This window comes from Ascidia mentula, chromosome 6, assembly GCF_947561715.1.
Source record: "Ascidia mentula chromosome 6, kaAscMent1.1, whole genome shotgun sequence".
Taxonomy (NCBI): domain Eukaryota; kingdom Metazoa; phylum Chordata; class Ascidiacea; order Phlebobranchia; family Ascidiidae; genus Ascidia; species Ascidia mentula.
The window spans coordinates 7,491,218-7,514,800 of NC_138571.1; the positions used below are offsets into that span (position 1 = coordinate 7,491,218).

Below are 23,583 nucleotides of genomic sequence, written 5' to 3' on the forward strand. Positions count from 1 at the left end.
GTAGGATTAGAATCCTTATATTTGCACTGAACTATACTGAATATTTGTGACGGGGCCGGTGTTGACCTAATTATTTCGCGACTCCACAACCCTGTAATGTAATATTTATTGTATAATACCGATTTCCTGATTTTCCAGTTGTTCATACGCTAGATATACTGCATTTGCCAATTTAACGTTCCTCGCAGCGGTGTTCAGAGCATCGTTGTGTTTTTTTTGATCTAAAATGTTGTCGAAACAAACTAAAGCTACACCAAAACGGTTGCAACGTATTCATATCAATTACGTTAATTCACAACATCAACTCCATCGTAATCACATCAAAGTAAAAAAAGGCAACATTTTACCTTTTGAAACTTTTATGCCGGCTTTCATTTCATTAATGAGCTTTTTCCACAACTCGCGTTGCAGATGTAGACCAATAAACTCTCTGTCTCTGTTGTCTGAAGTGTAAAAACCGTATCGATGCTTTCAACGTGAATGAAAAATAAGATTAAATTATCCAGGAATAAAATGTGTGAGTAGATAGTATTTATTGCACGTGTTTCTTAATTTATCCTCAGGTTCCTATGATGGGTTTGCCTACCATTTACAATCTTGCTGCTATCACACATAATAAACTATAAGTAATTCCCAGCTTTAGTATCTTTCGCCAATAATGTGTTTATACAGGAAATTGTCACCCGCTTTTGCACAATTAACTTGCGTCAACAAATTCTATTACAATAAATCTTTGCAAATAATGTTATTCTAGCATAAATTTTGAAGTTACATTGAATGCACTTCAATGCAAATTTCCCTGATGTCTGAATGTATTTTCAGCCAAGCAGCATTGTGATGTCTGCCGTTCTGTGTAGGCCTGTGTTTTTCAACATGTTACATACCATTACTGCTGTGGATTGACAATGCGAGCTCCTTTCTTCCCAAACCTGTTTTTCGATGCGTTGTTTTTAACTCATCAATCTCAGTGAGTTCAATTGCATATTTGCAATCTTCCGCATTGATAAAGATTAATCTGAAAATTTTTGATTTCTGACCAGTATAAGCAAAGTTAAACAACTGCGACGGAATTAAGGTAAATTGACTGAAACTACTGTATACAGTAAATTGTTTGACAATAATTTTTGTGCATTCTTTTATCAACCTACCTCTTTGTCGTGAGAATAAGTCGACCTGCTTCCTGGTCAGATGTGACAACAGGAGATACTTTGAGAATATCATTTGTACTTTTGAGTTCAAGGTATTTGTACCCTGCCGAGAGCAAACTCTGCAAAATCTGTTCACCTTCACGACGAGTCTATTGTGTATATTTTGACCATGTGTAGCAACATGTCTAAACGTTTGTTTCTACGCTATAAGGTAAATTGAAACAAAGCATATTTACCTCATTTATTGAGTTAAAAAATATTGTTAAAACATCTGCTTCAATTTTAACCAAATCAAAAGATAGGGCGGAAAATACACCAGCAACAGCCGAACGGTCACTGGTAATATCACCTCTCTCTAAAATTTCGGCAAATCGGGTCAAATCTGCAGATGAAAATAATTTAATCAAAATATTTCTGTTCTAAATTACATCGTTCAAATTCTTTTATGTATTGTAGTATTTAGTTTGATTGCCGTATGTAGTTTGCAAAGGGAATCCCCCAAACCAACAACTTAGTCTTTCTAGATGATAGTAGAATCGAAAATGCAAGACTATAACTTTATCGTTTTAAACATCATAGGTTTCCTGGTACTGATTTCTATCTTTTTACAAGATATTTGCGTCGGCTGGAATGGTGTTGCGCATATAAAGACAAAATATAAAACAAATCAGTTTTTCTCCTAAACGTAATTAATCCATGAACAGTTATATTAACATATACACCCCAATATAAAGCAGACAGAAAGAATTGAACCAAACCTAGTGGCTTGTAGATGTTATATAGATTATCATGGTTGAAATAGATCGGTTTTCGACTAGTAGTCATTCTGTGAAGAAAGCTGTAAGATTGCTTGTTAACTTCTGCTTGGTCTTCATCTGATAAACTTCCAACGACTTTTTCTATTTGTCTGAAACACATGAGTGTAAGAAGAAAAATCTAATACAGGAATTATTTTGTAATATTTCCTTTTTACAACGTTAACAGAAGCAGTGCCGTATATTATCATACTTGTGTGTTTTTTTGTACAACTTTCGTATCTTCTATTGCAGCAAATATGAAGTTGGGAAGTACTAAATGAAATATGACCAGAACATGCCGTACAGATAATGAGCAAGTTTCTATGGTAACGAGCAACCTACGTTTTGGGAAACATTCTATAATCTTCATGAGCAGTGCTGTATAGATCATTGAGACCACCATGATAATCACCAACCGCCACACGGTAACTTCCCCGGACGATTAGACAAGCTGCCCGATGAAGAGATTGAGTTTTATTTTCTGCACTTTGGTTTCTGCAGGATCCGTCAAGTGTTTCCAAAATCTCATCAACAATCTCGATGTTTTGACGACAAAATGATTCTGGTAAATTGATGTAAACAGATTGTTGTAAAGCGTTGAATGTGGAAACAGAAAATTACATTTATCATAGCATTGTTAATACCTTGAAAAATTTATTTTCATTTAAATAAAATCGCACCTGCATCAAAACTTGTCTTTAAAACTCGAGAAGAGGGCAAAGAAATTTTGAGGGTTTGTTTTCCCAGTAGGTCGTACATGTTTCCTAAAAGATTAGAAAATCTTATGCAGATTTTAATATGTTAGTTTCAATGCAAGTTTAAACCGAAAATATAATTACAACAGATGATAGAATTGCAAAAAAACTTTTGCAAATAACGTAAAAAAAATGTGAATAAGAATAAAAATATGTATTTCTATGTTAAATTCAATAATTATTCAAATGGATAAGTTGGAGAACTGATGATGCCTTTACACGAAATATATTTTTATCAACCAACTGAGTTGCATGCAAGATGGCTGTGTTCACTTAACCTAGAAATACATATCGTGACTCCACAGCCTGACAGGGGAACTTGGTTCGAACTGATTCAAACTAGTTTATTAATCTACATACTTAATTTAAAAAAAAAACACAAGAATTAACCACTGGTACATGCAATAAACCACAACAACCATCAAATAATTTGTAACAAAGCGTGGAGAGAACGTACCATGATCAAGTTTTGCAACCGAGGAAAAGGTGTCTTCGGTATGAAGACCACTTACAAAGCATTTAAACATCATGGTATCGCAAACCTAAAATGTAAATAAAGAAACGTTTTTGTTAAAAATATTTGGTTAAAACCATTATGATTTAAAGACGCCATAATTAATGTAACAAGAAAATATGCGTTTGAACACATCACATAGGTTGTTGTATCTATACCTTATGATAAAATGGACGAACAGAATGTGGCGAAGAGTCAATAAACTCATCTGTGCGAAACTGGTTGATTTCCCAATCCAAAAAGGTTACTACATTTCTAAAGATGAAATTTAGGTCCTTTAGAAAGTTGTATCGATAACTGTTGATATAGATTCAATTTATTTCAACATACATTTTATAATAAGCAAAGTGGAGCCAATAACATGAATTGTGTATATGCTGCAGACAGATGGCCACTGTTTCGACCTTTCTCATCAGTGCAGATGGTGTGACTATCAGACGACTTTGCCGACCAAAGGCCAAGCAAAGAGTTCCACTTTGTGGTCAGCATATAATAACCGTCATCCGTTGGGCACCAAGCTAGGTGCAACCTTACGGAGAAATCAAGGTTGAAACACTATGGCCAAGCAATTCTCAACCAGGCCCCGTGACACAATAACGCAATGATGAGACCTTTTAGGTCAAAACAGTGGCCATCTGTCTGCAGCTTACATAATACATTTTATATTTCAGTAAAGCTAAACATAGTAAATAAACGGATGTGTTATTTGTGACTTTTCTATCTCAAACCTTTCAACTTTGTCACTCACCCAAAAAGCTCCACCATCATTTCAATAAAAACTGCCTGAATATTTTGGTTTTGAACCAATCTTGTTTCCATGTCGTTTTGTTGCTTTTCCTTCATCGTCACAGGTACCAACAATTCTACCTTATCAAGTTTGTGTGAGGCTCGCTTCTTTTCAAGTTGCGACAATCTGAACAAAGTTTTTACAGCTTTGTTCAAATTCAGATAGATCGAATGGAAAAATTACTTTTCAAGAACTTCGTCGATAACCCTTTCGGGTAAATTCAGATCAAGAGCTTGATCTAAATTTCGAACTTGTGTTTGGCTTGCCCTTGCGGATTCAAAGGATTGACACATGTAAGCATCGGCTGTATCCAAATCGATAATAATCTGGTCGTTTGTTATCTTTGAGTGAAAAATATTATGTATAAAGAATCTAAAATAACAATTTAAAAAAATATGTTACACATTTCAGACTGAACACAACATAGATTTGATGCGCGACGGTGTGGCATGAATAAGCTACACTTGTTTACAATCTGTTAGTAACTTTGAGCTGCTGTTGCTGCCAGACATAATCTAATTCTAAAAGTGGCCGACCTTCCGACAAAAAGTAACCTGGTGTTTATTGTGCTAAAGGTTCGTTTTCCATGGCAAAACCCTGATGAAGTATTATATAGAAGACAAAACGTTGGTTCAATGAGCTTCAATTAGAACCTGCACGTAATTATGCATCTTGCGATATTGTATTGTCGTTAATTACTTGTTCTACTTCATGCCTGTGCATTGCGTGACATCCCATCAAATAGCAGTTGGGTGATTCAATAAGGTCGATTTTCTCCTTCGGCAGAAGCGGTACATAATTTGAACACCATTTAAAAGGGCGAATGTAATATAGAAGCGCCTGTAAAAAAAGTGTTTCAAAAGAACTACTAAATTATTTACCTAACAACACACCTCAACGACAAGAGAGATTAGGGAATAGTTTTTTGATATAAACACGAGACGTTTTTCCAAAAGTATGCAAGCCAAAATCTGAAACAATAAGAATGTTAAACCACAATAAAAACTAAAAAACTTATACAATAAATTACCTGTAGTAAAGTTCGGGGTTTGTGTAGAAAAACCTGAATCGGAAGATGGAGATCAAGATCAGGATCAAAACTTAGTTGTCCTGGTTCGTTTGGTGGCCGCATCACAAAATAACAATCTCTAAGCGTAAAATTCTGCAAAATGCAATGATAAATAACTAGTATTGTTCATTTGTAGGCTAAAAATATAAACCAACAATCTGCAAAGATGGTGGGGGGCAGATTACAGCAGAAAGGTAAGAAACATATTTTCGAAGAACATCCGGATAGCCGCTGAAGTCAGAGAGAGATTTAATGTCCCCAGACAAACTAAAAAGTGAAAATTGTAGCAAAGTAAATAAAAGCATCTGAAATAAATGGTGATTAATCTCACCAGGATAAACATTTCCGAAGATTTTCAAAGTATGGAAAATCCGACACAAAACAGATTGCTAATGGCACATAACATCTGGTTTGTTTTAAGTCAGTGGTTTCATTTCTGCTTAACGACCAGAACATGGAAGTTTCCTCATTTTGATCTCGTAAGGTTATTGAAGCATAAAATGGTTGATACATGAGTAAGATAGCCACGTATTCCTTTACACCACTATCATTTGTTAAAATGTTGAAATAGATTTTGCTGGTTTGCTCGTCCCGATATACTTTGGTGTTGTCTGGAAAATATATACTTGTTTTTAGAATGTATGTCTGAATTGAATTTACAGTGAAATACTGCAGCTTCAGACGAACACGAAAGAATGCTGCTAAACTTGCCTTTAGCGAGCACATGCGTTTATATTACTAGTGCACAACACAAGACATCACGGATCTGAATTTGAAACGTCCATGATTTATAAATAGCCGGCGGTTGATTTTAGCATCATCTTACAAACATTTCGTTCTGAAACTTGTATTTGTTTTTGATCAAACAACTTTCAATCATGCTTCTTGTGCAACAGGTTTTAAGACATCAAAACAATAAAGAGGACACACTAATGCTTACAACGCCTTAGAAAGGGTGCAACAATTTTTTGTACACATCACTCTTTGTCTTGTGCACCCCTGGTTTAAATATTTACTTTCGGCACAAATACTTTTCCTTGTCGTGAATATTTTAAAGTATTTTACCTGGTAAGCAAACTAAAAGAATACCATCGGAGTTTCTTTCACAGAATTCTGTAAAAGATAGTAATTGTTGATTGCATTTTAAAAAATGTGCGGCCGAAAAATGTCAATTTCAGGCATATAATGTAACTTATTCTATAAACAAACCTTGTAACATAAAATTGGGCATGAAATCAATTTCAAACAACATGTTGTCGTTGTATGGGTCTGCATCTATCTGGAAAAAAAGAAAAAAAGGAAAAGATATAAAAAGACAATTTTATTACGCAGTTTGTGCAATACCATTTGACTGCGCATCTTCAGTCCAGTATCCTCATTCATCCCAATGACCATTGTACTCTTCAGTAGCCGGCCTTCCAGTGGATATAACCTTTTCGTTTGAGACATTGTAAAGTGTAGTGTTCTTAATGAACGTTATCACATAACATTTCTTACAATTGCCTGTCGTCTACAACAACCAAAACAAGTTAGATTTTAGATAAACACAAAACAACTCATATCACGGACTTGACAGTGCAGGTTTACAATTAATAGCCTGGCAATGTATTATACAACACTTGTACATTCACTGAACCAACATTTTTAAACATAACACGAAGCAAGTGTTGTGACTGGAGAGGCAACGACCAAACACAAACCATCAATATTATGGCTCGATGAAAACCACACATAGTAACACAATAAAACAATAAAGTGCTGTGCGCAAAAAATATACGAATACTAAGTAGACATGTGAAGAATTGGTAACGTGTCATCCATATTTCTCTTGTAACTTTTTCTTGAAAATCATGCATGAATGATGCTCTATCATCAACCGCAACATTTCTTTTCAGCAGTGTTTTCGTTTTCTAATGTCACAACTGGTGATGTTGGTGTTTCCCCCATACGCTGAAATATCATAAATCAATGCTAACAATACTGTCTACATCTTCATCAATTTGTGTCTTGGGAACCTAAATCTTTTGTATTAATTTGCAACACAAATAGTATATCTACAGAGTAATCATCCAGTGTTACCATTTCGTCAATCTCTAACACAATGTCCATTAAAGCCTGTGTAATATTTATGTCGTCTTTGGCGCTAGTCTCCATACAGCGCATATTATTTTCGCGTGCTACCTGTGAAAAGAAATGTTTTTCGGTAAATGTGTTTCGTATGATATTTATTTTTATATACTTTAAAAATAACCCACGACTCTACCTCTAAACCTTCATGAAATGTAACTTGACGTTGATCCTCCAAGTCACATTTGTTGCCGATCAACATTATTTTTACGTTTTCTCCAGCAAACTGTAATCGTGGTTAATAATAAATACTAAAAACACGGTTTTATGATTTATGCACTTTTAAACCTTTCTACCTGACGCAATACAATCCAGACATTTCAAGAAAAATTCTGATTCTAACAGTATTAGAATATTAAGTCGTAAATCACATGCCATGAAAAATTACCTCGTGTGCAGAGGTAGCCGACCCTTGATCTACTGCAGTTCAAACTGAGACAACAAATACTCACTTTTTGGCAATTCGATACCCAACGCTCCACGCTTTTAAAAGACTTTATATTGGTGATGTCATAAACCATCAATGCCCCAGAAATGTTTCTGTAATAGTTCGGTGTCAGAGACTGAAATCTTTCCGCGCCACTTGTGTCCCTTTAAAATATCATAAAAAAGATCATTATCAATTACTGCAACTTGCTTCAAATAGAAACTCACAATTGCAGTTAGGGTGAAACAACTCACCATATTTGTACGTTAATATTTCTATTGTTTACTTTCACAGTTTTCCGCTCAACATCAACACCTAAAAAATTATGATCTCTCATACAAATATGCATGTATACGAACAATTGCTATTGTGACAAAATATGTAAAATAGATCAGTTCATGTCATATTGACTTACTACAGATTTGAAACTATTCATGTGAAGCATTAAAAATTCTGCATGAAAACTCTTACCTATAGTGCTTACATAACTTTCAGAAAACTCATTATATACAAATCGTCTCACGACGCTTGTTTTTCCCACACAAGCATTGCCAAGAGTGATGATTTTGTATTTCAAGGCAAAATCTTCCTCGGCCATGTCAGATAAGCTAAAAATATTAAGTTAATATTCCAAGTAAAGATTACTCAATCATGGTAAGGTCTCAGTACCAAGGTTCCGTACACAACAAATTGTATGATAGTTTTTGTTTGAATTTTACTTTTTATTATACGTAGTTGATTCTAAAGTAACAGCGGTTAGATGTAAGAAACACTGAACATACCCAATATTTTATTACTTAGGTAACTGACATAATTGTACACGCGCAGCATATAGGCGTGTGAACATTACCGTGGGACTAACACAAAAACTAATAGCGCTTTATGTTTCAATCATTCAGCTTTCTCATCACAATTGTGTAATTACCGAACTTCAAAACATGACAGGGTATCTCACACATTTACTTTCAAACATGAACCTATTTTGACAAACTATTCGCATTTTGGTGCCAGTCTATACTACTCTTATCAGTTCATCGGGGTCAACAACTTATCCACAAACCTGTTTTTGCTGTAATCTGGTTTCCTAAGTAGCCTACTTAGCATTTGATCTTTCCAAAATATGCTGATTACGACAGCGCCCAAGTTAATGATAAACCCCACACAACTCGGCAAGTACGTTAACCCGCGAATCGCAAACAATGAGATTTTTATCGCTGCCAAAGTTTCTAACAAGAAAAGGACTGGAACCAGCAGCGCGAAATTTATTGCAGGAAAAGTTGGACTATGTTAACTGCGTATTGAAGTTTCATTTGACGTCGTCAATATCGCCGGAAGTAAACTCTGCAGAAAAAGTGGAAAAAAGTAAGTTATCATTTGACCTAATAGTTCTCATCAGTGCGGACGGTGATGGACGACGTTTAACCGACACTATTCTACTTTTTGATCATTTGCAGTCGACGTCTTTCCCTTAGGTACCAACAAGGTTCGAACTACCGGAAACGAACCGCAAGCAGTTGCCTTGCCACTGTGCTGTTATCTACTGTGGTTCGTCTCCGGTAATTCGCACCTAGTTGGTACCTAAGGGATCGACTTAGACTGCAAATAATTGCAAAGTAAAATAGTTTTTGTCTGGCTAGTTAGCTGACAAGACCGTCATGACAAAAGACAAAACATTGTCACAGTTCAAAACTTTTCAAACGAATATCGTGTACATATCAATTATTTAATCTGTAGGTAAATAATAGGCGTGATCGGGTGCCGTGTGTTTTTTGTGTTTCTTTTCTCAGAGTTTATTTTGTTTGGCAATTTAAACCCCGACCAGACATGATTTTGTGATTTTTAGGACACCAAAGTTCACAAATAGTATTAGATTATATGAAATCATGATGTAATTGAACACATATGCATGAACAAAAAGTTTTTTTAGTCACTTCTAAAGAGTAACAAAAACGACATGTCGCAACAAAACGAGTTTTGCAATTGGAAATGCAAACTGATTATCATCGGTGACGCATCTACGGGGAAAACTTGCCTCATGCGAAGATATACGGATAACGAGTTTTCATTTAACTATGCCTCAACTATAGGTAAGATTTTGAGTTTTAAATTACATTGTATTTTGTGGAGAACAGTTTATTCAAACTACACAATTGATATCAACTTAAATCGCTGTTATTATCTTTAAGTATCGTTCATTTCGACATTCATTACCTTGTAGGCGTCGACTTCAGAACACGAATGGTGTCTGTCGGTGGCTTCATTGTTAAAGTTCAGATTTGGTGAGTTTCGAGCTAAAATATTTGTCAGAAAGAGCGGATGAAGAATTAATGTAAAGCCATTGCAAAACTTATTTTCTTTCAGGGACACGGCAGGTGGAGAAAGAAACAATGGTTTAGTTCCAATTTATTACAGAAATACAAACGGCGCTTTGGTTGTTTATGACATCACAAATAGAAATTCATTTTTGAATGTAGAAAGATGGATTACTTCTCTTAAAAAGGTGGGTTAAATATCAGGTATTTCGGAACATATAAATTAGGCCTAGTGACATACATAAAATGAACACTGACAATGAAAACTACATCAGAAATCTCTCAATCTAATCCCTTTTAAAAAACCCACACGTCTTCTTTTAAAATTGTTTCAAATAAAAAAAAACTTTTAGTTTGCTGGAAATTCCACTAGATGCATGTTAATTGGAAACAAAAGCGATTTAGAAGAGATGCGTGAAGTTCAAACCAGTGAAGGAGAAAAGGTAATACCAATGGTGGTGCTTAAAACTAACAACGATGACATGAACACACAACTATTCGTATCACCTTTTAGCTCGCTGGGGAACATGGGATGGTTTTTACTGAGACAAGCGCCAAACTTGGTGAAAACGTGGATAAAACTTTCATTGATATCATATCCGTGTTAACAGAGGAGGTAACTTAGTAATGGTCAAATATTTTTTCAAATTCTTTTGAAGTAGTACGTTTTGAAAGCTCTTTTCTAACTCGTTAAACGCAATTTTTGAATGTTTTTGTAGCATACCAAGATATTAATAAACAGTGACGTCGAAGACTTTGTCACCATTGATGCAGAAAAACAAGTGAAGGACCGCTGTTGTTAAGCATGCAGCAAAACTTTATTATTAAATGTCATTTTGTGTTAAATTGTGCAATCTGAATACTTCGCGTACGTGCGCACATGGTATTTTGGGGTAATCACTTCGCTCTCTCCGACATATGGGTTAATCTCTGACATATATGCAAATTGGCTTTGGGTTTTAATTCGCATGGATGTTTTTAATAATCCGTCCATATTCGTATTTTTTCTCATTTCGTTTACATTATAAATACCGCACGGCCTTAAGCTAAGAAGAGAGACCGAGAAATAAAACTAAGACACTGAGCGAAAAGGCCAAGTTACGCGCACACTAAGAAACATCGTGAGGAGAAAGCTGCATTGAGTGCTTACGTGTAATGATCTAAGGTATGTGTTGTGATTTGTTTTTGCGCTAATTAAAAGTTCGTAAAGGCAGTCTTTGGCAGATATTTTTTAAAAGTCATAGGAGTCAGATAAACGGCGTGTTTTCTCTCTGCAAACCCGTGTCCCTGTAAGCACAGTAATTGCCTTATACCTTCACGTTTTCAAAGTATATAACGTTGGCCATAACCACGAAGAAGTCTTGCCTAATGGCAGACAAAACGTCGTTTACAATAAAATATGCGGAAATTTTATTCCCAGAAGGGCAGTTCTTTAAAAAAATATTGTCTTTTGCCAAAACTCTGCAAAAGAGATTAAACGCGACCCTGATTAATTTATGTCAGTCAAAATTACTGATACATTATAAATGAATTTCATCAAGAATGCTATTTGATGGTCATCAAGAATTCTATAAAGCTGGGAAAAAAGTGTTGTTTGACGTTTTTGGTTCTTTAAGGCCATATTAACTCCTTATTTTAAATATTTAAAGACTTAGCTTTTATCTGTTGTATATCTTTGTCATTTTATTTTACACACATCTTGTTCATTGTGTAGTAGTCTTTAAATTATATGAAAATTAAACGATTCAACCTTCAACCACAATTTACTTTGTAGTTTAATATGTCAACAAATCCATGACCAATATGTTTACAAATCACCTCAGAACTAAATGCACACAAAACTCGTCTATGACTGTGTTGTTCTATTATTGCTATTTAGAATGAAGTTTATAAAGTAATTTACATGAAGAATATTTAAGAATGTTTCATACGACTGAACAGTGTGCCATGGACCATACATTAAATTCTCGGTTAATTTATTTAGCAGCCAAGTTGTATTCCTGGTCAGCCACAATAAGATCGCCCAGCAGCTGAATTCGGATTTTAGAATTCCTTTACTTCACACTAGAAATGACATTCGTTTTATTTTATTTCAAAAAATAATACATATTACAAATTAACACATTAAATCGATTTTATAGAATTATGCACTACATTAAAGAATAGTATCGCATCAAATATCTGAATAGCTCGTTTACATATATAAATGCTTCGCAACCCACTCACGTCTCATTTTCAAAACTGAGCACTATCGCTGTATATGTACTCAACATTGAAAACAGTAACTCGGAGCCTGGGCAGCTTTACAAAGGTAAAAATTTTTAATGGGACGTAACAAGACATAATAAATGCACAGTGGCTATCTAACTGAAATTTGGAGCAAAGTGTAGTAAAACTTAGTTACTAAACATATAACAGGTTACATTCACATTGTTGCACACGTAATCATGTTATGCCACACCGGTTTAGGAGCACTGACATTTGAATACTTTCGAGTAACACGAAAACGAGTAGAACGAAAAAAAATACAAAAGTATAACTTATTATTAACTGTAACACTACGTATCACAAAACATTTTCGCAAGTGGCCCTGATGCATTGTTTGCTACAGCTTTGATGTAAACATAGAATTCTAAGAATTTGTAGGGGGTTGTTTTGTTCATTTCTTACAACATCCACCCCCACTCTGTTGATTTGAAGAACCATTTAAATGAACTGCTTGGCCATCCACTTCAGCCTGTCGTTCTATTATTTGTTGTCGATGCTTTTCAAACAAAATTCGCAACGTTAGAACATTTTGTCAAAAAAATTTAGGTGAAACGAATGATGTTTCTAAGCACGATAAAGAGGGCATTCGGACAGCGCTGATGGAATCCATAAGAAGCGGATTTTCTAAGTTTCGTTTAAATGGTTCGTTGCTGTATCTTGTTGTCTTAATTTTGACGTATCACTTTTAAAAGCAGTTTTGAACAAACATATGTAATAGCCACAGTATGGAAGTAACCACAATGTAATTTTGTTCAACGTAATTAAACTTAAGCAAAACAAGTCATCGTAATGTATGTTTATCACAAATTCGAATATTTTTCAGGTAGCCTTACTTTGTCAACGATGACTGTAAGAATTTCCATGAAGGCAGTTTCCACGTTGATGTTTTCTTTGGCGCTCGTCTCGGTAAAAAACATGCCATGGTCTTTAGCAAGCTGCAAAAACTTGTTTCGTGAAAGAAAACTGATATTTAAACTGCTAAACTTTTTACCTTTTCTCCGTCTCTCCGTTGAACTTGTCTCCCATCTTCTGCATCGCACTTGTTGCCAATTAACATACTTTCAACTTCAGAGCCGGCCCACTGATTTTGGGATTAGCAATAATTTACGTGTTTATTTATGATTTACAATTATTGCATCATTATCGTATCTTACCCTCCGAAAGCTTTTCACCCATTTTGTCACATTTTGAAATGACACTTCATTTGTGATGTCATAAACGATAAGTACTCCTTTGGCACCCCTGTAGTATGCCGTGGTGATTGATCGAAACTTTTCTTGTCCAGCAGTGTCCCTGTAGTGAAAATCTTTCACATTAGCGTACTCTTTAAGAAAGAAAATCAATTCACAAGTTTTGCAAGTCAAAAGGTTAACCACATGCATTAAAACAGCGCCATAGGCCTGTGCTATAACAAATATTATGCGCCATGATTCATTCGGGTTCAAATCCATGTGTAGTAAAAATTCACACTTCACACACTCATCCCATTCAAAATCGCCAAAGCTGTAGCCTATAAAATTTCTCGCCTCGCAAGTTTGCGTGTTTTATCACAATAGACCCGCTGCGCTTTCGCAGATCTCAATGGAACACAAAATATGAGTAATGCAGTTAGTTTCCAACTTAATTTCCTTTGTGGTCGTGGACTCCTTTTTATGAAATGTTTGTGGGACCCTATTTGTGGTTGGCAGAACATTTTGTCACAAACTAAGTCATATATTTTTTGAATAAAAATTGGATATGACACAACAATTAGGAAATTTGAGAACAAAGTTTCAGTTAAGGACCATCCCTCTTGGTGATCTGCCTCTTTGGTGTGGGAACCACAGTCGTTACAGTAGCATTTTTATGTTTATTGAGTAACTTACCAAATCTGGACTTTAATTGCCTTGTCGCCGATTCTAACCATTCGAATCTTAAAATCAATACCTGTAAAAAATGATAATAATGATTAATCAACCATATTTTTGTCACGTTATCTTAGCCTGTTTTAAAAAATTCAAGTCAAAAAAATAAAAGAACTCAAGTTAAACGAAAGTGTTTTACCAGCCTAATTTTGATTTTACCACTAAAGAGAATGTAGTGAAACAAGTTTCATTTTAGTGTAGGTATTGTGAGTCGGGCAGGTCCAGCAAATGTTTGAACAACGCAAACTGCAATTATGTTTTGTCAGCAAACAAAGCATTTTCAACTGATGTCTGGATCGGAAAGTGCATAAGATGTCAAACAAGCAAAACGATATACTGTTTGCTTCCCAGTTTGACAACAATCCTATTAAACTTAACTGTGGTTTACATGAGACTTATTGTTAATACATTTTCAAATAAACTTTGTATCGGACTTTCATATGCATGTTTGTATGTTGGCAACGACGAGTACTGTAACCCAGTAGCGCTTGTGGCCCCTATTCTTAACTTTAATACTTAACCATATTGAGAGCTGGTTGATGTCGTGCCGCTCGTAAGCTGGCTCGGAATATTGACTTGATCGCTATATAAACCAACGTTGTTTGCACGTGTTGTCTAGGTTAATAAAATCCAGCCCAATTCATTTTTTTATAGTTTTTTTTCTTAACTTTGTGTCACTGATCTTTCGGTTACAAAACAAGATTAGCTTTGTTTCAGTCGTTGTTTGCAAAATACGCGCAAATGCGCAATACTATACGATCACATGTCATGTTTAGAACGTACATGCAAGCTGGCAATATTACTACATCTTGGACACCCAGATCTGTAAACACCCAAACAGTGATTGTAGCTAACGCTTTGGTGCCATGTTTTTGTGATATTGATCACACATAGACAGACAGTTAAACAAATATTTGAATAACACAGGGAACAAGTTTAATATGTAGTTTGACCTGATATAATACCGGGCCTCTATACACAGAATTACGTGACAACATTCAATCTGTGTTGTAAATATAAACTGGAAGTTAGTGGACGATATCGACCTGGCAAAAATACCGACATAAGGTATTGTAAAGACAATTGTACAATGTCAAAGCTTCTAGGTTACGCAAAGCTAGGCTTTACCGATGGTTGCAACAAAATTGTAAGAGAACTCGTTGTCTGTGAATCTTCTCATAACGCATGTTTTTCCTACTCCAGTGTCTCCGATTATTATGAGCTTGCATTGCCAATCTGCTTTCATCGTCCCCATGTTTCCACCGTTTATTGACACAAGGTTTTGAAATAATTTTTGATCACTATGCACACAAGTTTAAAACTATTTGCCTACACCTTATTACTATAAATCTAGATTCTGGAAGGAAAAAGATATAGTGCATCATTTATAAAAGTTTACATCAATCAAATTTATTACGAATTACTGGTGGTCCATAAAAGTAACAAATGTTGCTACTGCGATGCTAACTGAAAGACTCGAGCTGAGTGGGCTAATGCCTTTCGCACATTTAAACACTTCTGAAAAATACTGTTCTGAAACTCATGGAAAAACACCAATTAGTTTTGACCATTGTTAAGACAATCGATCTGTTTCAACGAGTAAGAACACACAATACACGAATAAATCGTTCTAAACAATGTACATAAAGTGTCTTATTTCATCGGTCAATTGCGTACTATGTTTTAACACTCACTGCTGTTCAAGGAGATTCTCAACTTTTGTACAGGTAGCAGCAATACTAGTTTCGCGTGTTGCTGTTGGATTTCTGCACACTTAGGTTTGGCGAAGCGCAACGAACCGGAAAGCATTTTTTTCTTAAAATGACTTCATTTGACTTTCGGCCGTACTTGCCATCGGCATAATTTGCCACATGGCTTTGTCAAAACCCTCTAAGCCATAATTCAAACCTTATCATGAAGGATAAATATGATCTTCAATAAATCCTTTTGACAATAGACTAATTAGTAACAACATGACACAATAATTGAATATGATGTTTAATTGCTATGTGAGTTAGTGAATGTTGAAAAGGTGATTTAACATTCTAAAAGCGACAATCGTGGCATAATTGTATGTGATGATCTCTCGTTCATTCGTTTCCTTTATAATTTCCTGTTTGTTAAACGTCTATGGCTTATCCCGTTGCAGTACAATGTTTATGTTTATTAATTTCAACGAATGCAACGACGAGACAATCCAAGCTTGCTGTAAAAAGCCTGGCCACAAAGCTAACAGGAGAGTCTGCGAACAAAGTTTTATTTGTCTGTTTTGTTGTAGCATTTAAGGATTTCTTGATACTGTGGTGTACACATCTTCGTTCAACTGTTACGTCACAGTCTTTATTAACGTTGTCAATTGCATCAGTACTAACTATAGGTATCTCATTCTCAGAACAACTTTATACAGTTGTAGTTATGGAACGCTTCACTTGGTCAACAATACCTGAAAATGTACTTGTTGAAATCATGTTGTATTTGCCGGTAAATGATCGTGTCCACGCAAGCCATGCTTGTAACTGGTGGAAACAGTGTTTTCAGAATCCCAGACTTTGGACAAAATTCTTGTTTAAGTTTGATACTAACGAGCCGGACGACGCCAAAGCAATTTGTTTCATCGATGGATATTGCAGTTTGCTGACTGATGTCAAAATGTATCTCAATCCTTCCCATTCAGTAAGCAGAGACCAGGCGGTGTATGCGTTAAACGAAATGGCATGGTCCCCATCCAAGCGATTGAAGAAATTTGCATTTCACTTCACCGGACAAAACCCGCTGATGTTAAACAGTACTGAAATATTAAATGCACTGAAAAACCTTCTTTCGCAGTCAAATGAAACGAAATATGTTCTTAGGCTGCGAGTTTTGGACTTAACTCAATGCAATATTGCCTTTGATGATGATTTGGTTTCTATCATAGCCAAACATCATCCGTACATACAAATTTTAAGGCTTCAAAACAGCTGCTATTTTTACAACATCACGCCAAAAAGCGTTTTGGAAGTTGCAAATTCATGTCAACAACTTACAGAACTCGATTTGTTTTTCGCATGTGTCAATAGTGAGGTGATAAAAACTTTGGGGAACAACCAGGCGAACACCTTGAAAAAGTTACGGCTTGTTTGCAACAACAAAAACAAATCTTGTCCGACCGTATCCCCAGAAGCTTGGAGCATTTTGGCTGAACGAAAAGTCGAGGTAATGATAGATATGGAGAGCACCACTCCCCTGTCCAAAGTGGAATCAATTCTCTGCGAAAATATCCCGCTGGTAGCGCTATTGTGGGATATAATGTACGAACCAGAACCGAGACTTCTTCTGCGCATTGCGGAGCTTTATCAACATACACTGAGACGACTAAAGCTAAACACCGGAGCATCATCCACACTTTCCTCTTCAGATTTTCAAGTTGGACTATTGGCAATTATTTCGGCATGCAAAAAGCTCAAATATTTAAATGTCGCCCTTCCTTTAACTGCTGAGACTATCGGTAATATCTTAGACCGTGCCAATCTTAATCAATTTACACTATGGTGTTGGAGAGATGGCAATATAGAGATGGTTACAAGCGAATACTAACATCTGCCGAACAACTGCTTTAAATTTGTATACATCGCACAAAGCATATTCGTTATCTAAACATAGTCATGCTTAGGCCTTTATCACTGGAGACGGTTCAGAAAATGATAAAATTGAAAGCTGCAACTCCTACACCTATGTATGCTTTCGGTTTTTGGTGATTTGAAGAATTCACAAAACAATATGTATTATTTGTCTAAAACAGGTGAAAGAAAGTGGTCATATTTTTATAGTAAATGTTGGGTAAACCATGAGGATGAGGCAAAAAAAACTTGTATTAAAACATGGCACACAATTCTTTGCTGCAAATAGTTATGTTTTTGAAATTGTGACAATAAGAAAGTTCTTTTGTGAAATTTATAAGAAAAATTGCAATGAATCACATAAGCAAAACACTTTGAATCATTTAAGTGCAACACATAAATAATCATAAAACCAAACATTTACTACTATTACAGTTTTAAACAAAAAACATTACAATTGATATTCATGGTTTGCAAAATATTGCCTTCTATGTATATATGAAGTAAAATTAAACACAATATAACAACATTTGTAAAAAAGCAACAATACGGGATAGAACAAAATGCACAAAAAACTTTATGGTCTGTAAAAGCTAGTTGATAAATAGGGAACTGCACTTTCATCATAGAGCGTACTTCTTGTTAAAGTTCTCATAGTTTTTATATTTTCTATAGTTGATTTTTGCAATGCACAGTAACAATGCAATTCATCCAACTTTTCACATCTTGAAACCAGTTCCAACAATGCAGGTTCAAGACCAGGCGGAGCCTTGGTCCTATTGTCCAAACTGGTATGAAAGTTTAGATATTGAAGTGTGTCTGAAAATGTAACAGCAATGTGGTTTAGTTCATCTGTGAGCCAAGCAAACACCACCATGTGAAGTCTAGTCAATGGAATTCCAGAGCATAGTATTGGTATAATAAGGTGGCGTGGTGTGTATACATCAAACTTCATTGTCACCACAGCCTTAATATTTGCATTTTTAAATTTTTGCCACATCTCTGTTTCAATCATTGCTTTGTATTTGTCACTTCTGTTTCCAAGTATGGATAGGACTTTAAACGGAGTTTTGCGCTTCTCACACATTGCTTCCATCACAGATGCATTCAAACAGTGATAAAAAATGTCCAACTCTTCAAGATATGGACAGCTTTTTATAAGTTGAAGTATGCTACTTGGTGTAACATTGTCAACAAGACATGAATTTTGCATCCGCACAATTCTCAAAGCATGGTGTTGTTTGGCTAAAATCAGAATCAGTTCATTGTCGAATGCAATATTACAGTGATTAAGATCAACAATCGATAGCTGGAAAATAATTTCCTCTTCTGGTTTCCTGGAAAAGAGACTTTTTAAATGATCTAAAATGTCTCTGCCATTAAAACAGAGAGGATTTGTTCCAGTAAAATGAAAGGAAAATTTTTGCAATTTTTTCTTGGGAGTTGATGTTAGTTCATCCATGACATACAGAGCTCTTTCTCTACTGACTTTTTGTGACTGGTTTACATAAATTTGTACATCCTTCAGCTTATCACAGTATTTCTCAATGCATTTTACGGCCTGACCCTCATTATCAATGTCAGTATTGAACTCAAACTTAAACTTGCTCCATAAGTTCGGATGGTGGAAACAGGAGGACCAAGATTTGCAAACTAGGCTAGTTGCCAGGCGATCATTTACCGGAAGGTACGAAAATATATCCACCAAAATGTGCTCTGGAACTGTTGACCAGTTTAAGTATTCCATGCTTTAATGCTTTGACAACTTCGTCTGTACCTAAAACAGACTTTCTATCCAATTTCTAATGTCCATCAGGTGAGATGATTTTGTTCAAATCGAGATGGGCCCAAAGAAAGAAACACATTGGACCTTTTCGAGCAAACAAGTTCGCAACCTTATTCGGTAACGCGGCGATGATTTGCGAACCAAAGCCAGAAACTTTTTCTGAACAAAACAAACAAAAGGCAAGTCATGCGTAACGTTTACTCAAGCGTTTTTACAGCTCATTTTGGTCAAATAATGAGCTATTTGCAATAGAATGTAAAAAAAGGACAATGCATCGACTGACGTTATCTATTTTAAAAACATTGTTTTCCTTTTGGCCATGAAATTAAAACACATGTGAGAAACGCAACGATCACTAAAGTTTTGCAAACGCAATAAAGTTCTGCGCATACGAGAGTTTGAAACATCGAACCATCAACAGGGCAGATTATATATGCTGTCGCAAGTTTCTTGCTTTGGGTCGTGATAATACAAAAACAGATTATGATAATAAAGCGAAAGAAATAACAGTGAATTGAGTGTGATTTTTACGATCAATAACTTCAAGTATTTAGATTCTGCCAAATCATAATTAGGTATTTGCCTACTAAACTTTGTCCCACCGACAAAATTTTAAACGCACATTTTTTGTAAAAGCCCTGTTGCAGATGGGTTTGATTTAAACTAATTATATTTGCCGATATAGATGATACGTATTATAGACTCATTTTGCAAAAAGTAGACCATGTGTAAAAAAAAACAAACAAACGAGAATAGCTGTTGTTGACAAAAATATGAAGACTCGGGGTGAGCTGTGTTTCTGTTTTTGGGGTTGCCATAAAAAAAACGTTGCGTCGTCTGATCAAATATAGATTTTTTGTCGAAAAGTATACGCGGTGCTACCATTAAAACTAGGCTATAAGCCTACAGAAAAAGCAATGTGGGATTTTGTGCAAAAAGAATCAAACTGAGTGTTTGAATCCATTCCACAAATGCAGATGATAACCAAACGATCGCTGTCCTTTCAGGTAATAGTAGTAACAAGAAACATTGTTAAAAACAGGTTCAGCCTGGGAATGCGAAAACGCGCTCTTGCAACGTATGAAAAAAAAACAGTTCGCAAGACTGCCAAGTCACCAGTATGCTTGCTGATTTGCTTTTGTAGTATAAATAACAACACAAAAATTACATTTATTGTTATGAATTACGGAACACAAAACATAACAAGCAAGAAGTTCAGAAAAATGGCCACACATAAAATGGTTTTGCACAAGTTTCTTCATAAATGCTTATTAGGTCTTCTGGTGAGAAAAGATCACAGCGATTGTAGAGGAAATTTTTTTGCGACTTGGTCAAATAGACTTTGTATGGTTGTTGCCGACTGCGCACCTGCAAAACCTGGCTGTCCATTGAAGACAAACATTGGTACCCCTAAAAAATATTTCACACAACAACATATTTTATTATTTCATGTTGTGTAAGTATGTTACTTGTCGCCTATTTTTTTTATTTCCTGCCACAGCTTATAGAAATATTTACTCAACTAGTAAAGCTGTCACAAGTTATTTTATAGTGTTTTGCTCAGTGGTTCCAAAACCGTCACTACAACAAAGGTCTTTACTCACCACTTGTTGCAGTATGACTTGACTGAGATGCTTTTTCTCGTATCATCTGATGGTTACTGGGATTTGAAACAAAGTTTCTTAACTCAGTCTTATCCATTCCAACACTTGCCCCAAGCTCTGAGACACATTCAACATCCGGATAATCACCATCCGTAAAATAACTCTTGAACAAGGCCTCCTGCAGCTGTATTTTTTGTGTGTTAAAATGTATCACTAAATATATAACCAAGCAAACTGGAAGCAATTTGCCAAAGCCAGGTTGCTATACATATGTACAAATAACACTCATTTTTTGCATCAACATCATCATTTACTAGAATTTAGCAACTAATTTCATTAGCATTTTTGTTACAAATCTGGAATTTATAATTGTGATTTACCTCATTCTGCAATTTCCCACTTTCATCTTTTTGCAGAGCGAGTTCCAAAGCACAATGAGCAACAACTGTATTTGGAAACTTTGGTTGTTTGTAAGTAAAATCTATGCCAACTTCCTTGCCAATATTTACAAGTCGATTTGATCTAAATTTGAAATGCAAACATAAAAAATTACTGTATTGTTGATGTATTGAGACGTTTAAACTTCGATTAAATCATGCTAATATTGCAAAATCTACATAAGAGTTCTTGCAAAAAAATCGGAACAACAAATCACACATGAGTCAATAAAAATGAAAAAGTTTATTTGACAACAACCAGTGAATAAAAATGTTACCCTGAAGAGTTGGGTCCATATTGTGGAGGTTTTGGTACACCCTCAGCTGGCATGTTGGGTCGCAAAAGGAATGGCTCCCATGTCACCTAAAGAGGTAAATTATTTATTCCTATGTCTGTGAATTGAGTTGCCTGATAAATCCTAGATGAAAATTGCATTATCAGTGGATTGAATACAAACCTTAAAATTATATTTGCCTTTACATGCTGACATGGCAGTTTCCAAATTCCTTTTCCCAACCCAACACCAAGGTCACATGACATCAGAAATCACTTTTACATGAATGTTTTTTAAAGCTGCCATTATAAAACAAGCACAAAACTCCAACTAATGTCGCTTGTTCGTCACTTGTATAGCTTTTACCTAAATGTAAAGCCTTGTTAGGGTCAAGGTATAGCTACTTATTGGTAACAATGCGATTAGACTGAAAACCACTAAACAAGATGATATTCTGAGTATAAAGAGACTGGCCCATATTGTTATTAACACTGTCATGTTAAAATAAGACGTTTCGACAAAAACTTAATAACAATATGGGCCAGTCTCTTTATACTCAGAATTATGAGAAAACCCCTGAGTTGTGTTCCTAAGATGATATTTTTATTTCAAAGTCACCTATACATATTAGGCACAAAAAACATTAATTAATAAAACTACGTTAAAAATACTACACTGCCTTGCCACATTAGTCACCTACTTCACGAACACAAAACCGAAGGCTGGAATGGAAGACTCAAGTTGCAAATATAATGACGAATGCGTTTTGCAATCCAAAATAATAGCTGCAATGAGTCAGCATTTTTTCGGTAGGACGACTTCTCTGTTTACTCTCATTTTTTATTATCTTTGGAGTTTCCGTCACGCATAATTCTCTAGAAAACAAATGCTATGCTACTTTTTGGATGCAGACATAAAGGAAACTTGTTAATAAATGCAAATTACATAAAAAATTTGAAGCTTAGAAACGATCATAGTCACTATAATTTGGAAATCTCAATAATTGTAAACCTTAATCGAAATAAGTCCATGTTTGATCGAACAATTTTTGGAGATGTAGATATATAACCTCGGGCTATGTTTATATTTTTTATTTAATTTTGTCCCAACACGTGTGACGTAATTAGGGATGTTCCTAGAAAATACGGACCCCGATATTTGGTCTCTCTGAAAAAGTGCGGGGCCCCTTTTTTAATGGGCTCTGATTTGATTACATCAGTCAAAGCACAGGGCCAAGACGTTTATAGTAGCCCATACAAGCTCACAGGACGCCGGTTTGTAAACCACTGTACCAGCTGTAATAATGATAGCAGTTTACAAAAATGGCGACAGTGCTTTCTATTTCTTCAAGATTGATATCAAGAATGCGTTTCTTTCAATGTTTTTGAATAAAGGTGGCCCTATTTACAACCCAATGCAAGCGGAAAAAAAATTCCTGTGACCCACCCATGATTTGTAATTACTGCTATAAATATCTCGTCTAATCCCTTGGTTGTCATGGGGATAATTGAAATAATTTTCAAACGAAATGCCTGATCACTCATGCCCATAAATAGAAAAGAAACAAAAATGAATAACGTTTCGGATAAAAATGGAGTTTTATGGCTGCCAGCTGCCAGACTAATTGGACTTTTCCATGTTTGGAAGTTCTTTTATTGGCTCAGTAAACCCCTCCGTGCAAAAACAAGGGTCGTTTGCCCCCATGCGTGCGTACATAATTTTTGTATCCGGAATCTTTTAAAAATAGACCCAAAAATTTACCAAAAATTTCCAA

General features: G+C 35.4%; 7 protein-coding genes across 7 annotated transcripts; 2 read left to right on the forward strand and 5 right to left on the reverse strand.

The window, feature by feature from the left end:
• Window positions 1-315: 315 nt before the first annotated feature.
• On the reverse strand, window positions 316-6,553 carry LOC145907097 (DENN domain-containing protein 3-like). The gene is made up of 19 exons (XM_082994532.1): window positions 6,415-6,553; window positions 6,280-6,349; window positions 6,136-6,183; window positions 5,402-5,681; window positions 5,226-5,337; window positions 5,032-5,163; window positions 4,895-4,972; window positions 4,701-4,841; window positions 4,185-4,342; window positions 3,963-4,127; window positions 3,373-3,469; window positions 3,158-3,242; window positions 2,626-2,709; window positions 2,288-2,507; window positions 1,907-2,055; window positions 1,385-1,530; window positions 1,149-1,297; window positions 885-1,015; window positions 316-443 (listed from the first exon to the last, which is right to left on the reverse strand). Exons 1-19 carry the CDS (start codon window positions 6,517-6,519, stop codon window positions 316-318), a joined length of 2,478 nt encoding a protein of 825 aa, XP_082850658.1. The 5' UTR covers window positions 6,520-6,553.
• Window positions 6,554-6,753: 200 nt separating this feature from the next.
• On the reverse strand, window positions 6,754-8,222 carry LOC145907098 (ras-related protein Rab-10-like). The gene is made up of 6 exons (XM_082994533.1): window positions 8,090-8,222; window positions 7,879-7,939; window positions 7,650-7,788; window positions 7,310-7,423; window positions 7,150-7,251; window positions 6,754-7,020 (listed from the first exon to the last, which is right to left on the reverse strand). Exons 1-6 carry the CDS (start codon window positions 8,220-8,222, stop codon window positions 6,943-6,945), a joined length of 627 nt encoding a protein of 208 aa, XP_082850659.1. The 3' UTR covers window positions 6,754-6,942.
• A 601-nt stretch (window positions 8,223-8,823) lies between these two features.
• Window positions 8,824-10,739, forward strand: LOC145907099 (ras-related protein Rab-13-like). The gene is made up of 8 exons (XM_082994535.1): window positions 8,824-8,986; window positions 9,079-9,194; window positions 9,552-9,711; window positions 9,843-9,903; window positions 9,986-10,124; window positions 10,290-10,379; window positions 10,451-10,552; window positions 10,656-10,739. Exons 1-8 carry the CDS (start codon window positions 8,824-8,826, stop codon window positions 10,737-10,739), a joined length of 915 nt encoding a protein of 304 aa, XP_082850661.1.
• Window positions 10,740-12,074: 1,335 nt separating this feature from the next.
• On the reverse strand, window positions 12,075-15,461 carry LOC145907500 (ras-related protein Rab-10-like). Its single transcript, XM_082994913.1, has 6 exons — window positions 15,237-15,461; window positions 14,070-14,130; window positions 13,359-13,497; window positions 13,196-13,285; window positions 13,038-13,139; window positions 12,075-12,700 (listed from the first exon to the last, which is right to left on the reverse strand). Exons 1-6 carry the CDS (start codon window positions 15,361-15,363, stop codon window positions 12,596-12,598), a joined length of 624 nt encoding a protein of 207 aa, XP_082851039.1. The 5' UTR covers window positions 15,364-15,461; the 3' UTR covers window positions 12,075-12,595.
• A 1,296-nt stretch (window positions 15,462-16,757) lies between these two features.
• On the forward strand, window positions 16,758-17,684 carry LOC145907100 (F-box/LRR-repeat protein 8-like). Its single transcript, XM_082994536.1, has one exon. The coding sequence runs from the start codon at window positions 16,758-16,760 to the stop codon at window positions 17,682-17,684; it is 927 nt and encodes a 308-aa protein (XP_082850662.1).
• Window positions 17,685-17,941: 257 nt separating this feature from the next.
• On the reverse strand, window positions 17,942-19,614 carry LOC145906056 (F-box/LRR-repeat protein 8-like). The gene has a single exon (XM_082993435.1). It carries the CDS (start codon window positions 19,452-19,454, stop codon window positions 18,285-18,287), a length of 1,170 nt encoding a protein of 389 aa, XP_082849561.1. The 5' UTR covers window positions 19,455-19,614; the 3' UTR covers window positions 17,942-18,284.
• Window positions 19,615-20,627: 1,013 nt separating this feature from the next.
• On the reverse strand, window positions 20,628-22,171 carry LOC145906467 (uncharacterized protein YwbO-like). The gene is made up of 5 exons (XM_082993883.1): window positions 21,993-22,171; window positions 21,813-21,898; window positions 21,478-21,619; window positions 21,098-21,281; window positions 20,628-20,903 (listed from the first exon to the last, which is right to left on the reverse strand). Exons 1-5 carry the CDS (start codon window positions 22,113-22,115, stop codon window positions 20,788-20,790), a joined length of 651 nt encoding a protein of 216 aa, XP_082850009.1. The 5' UTR covers window positions 22,116-22,171; the 3' UTR covers window positions 20,628-20,787.
• Window positions 22,172-23,583: the final 1,412 nt, after the last annotated feature.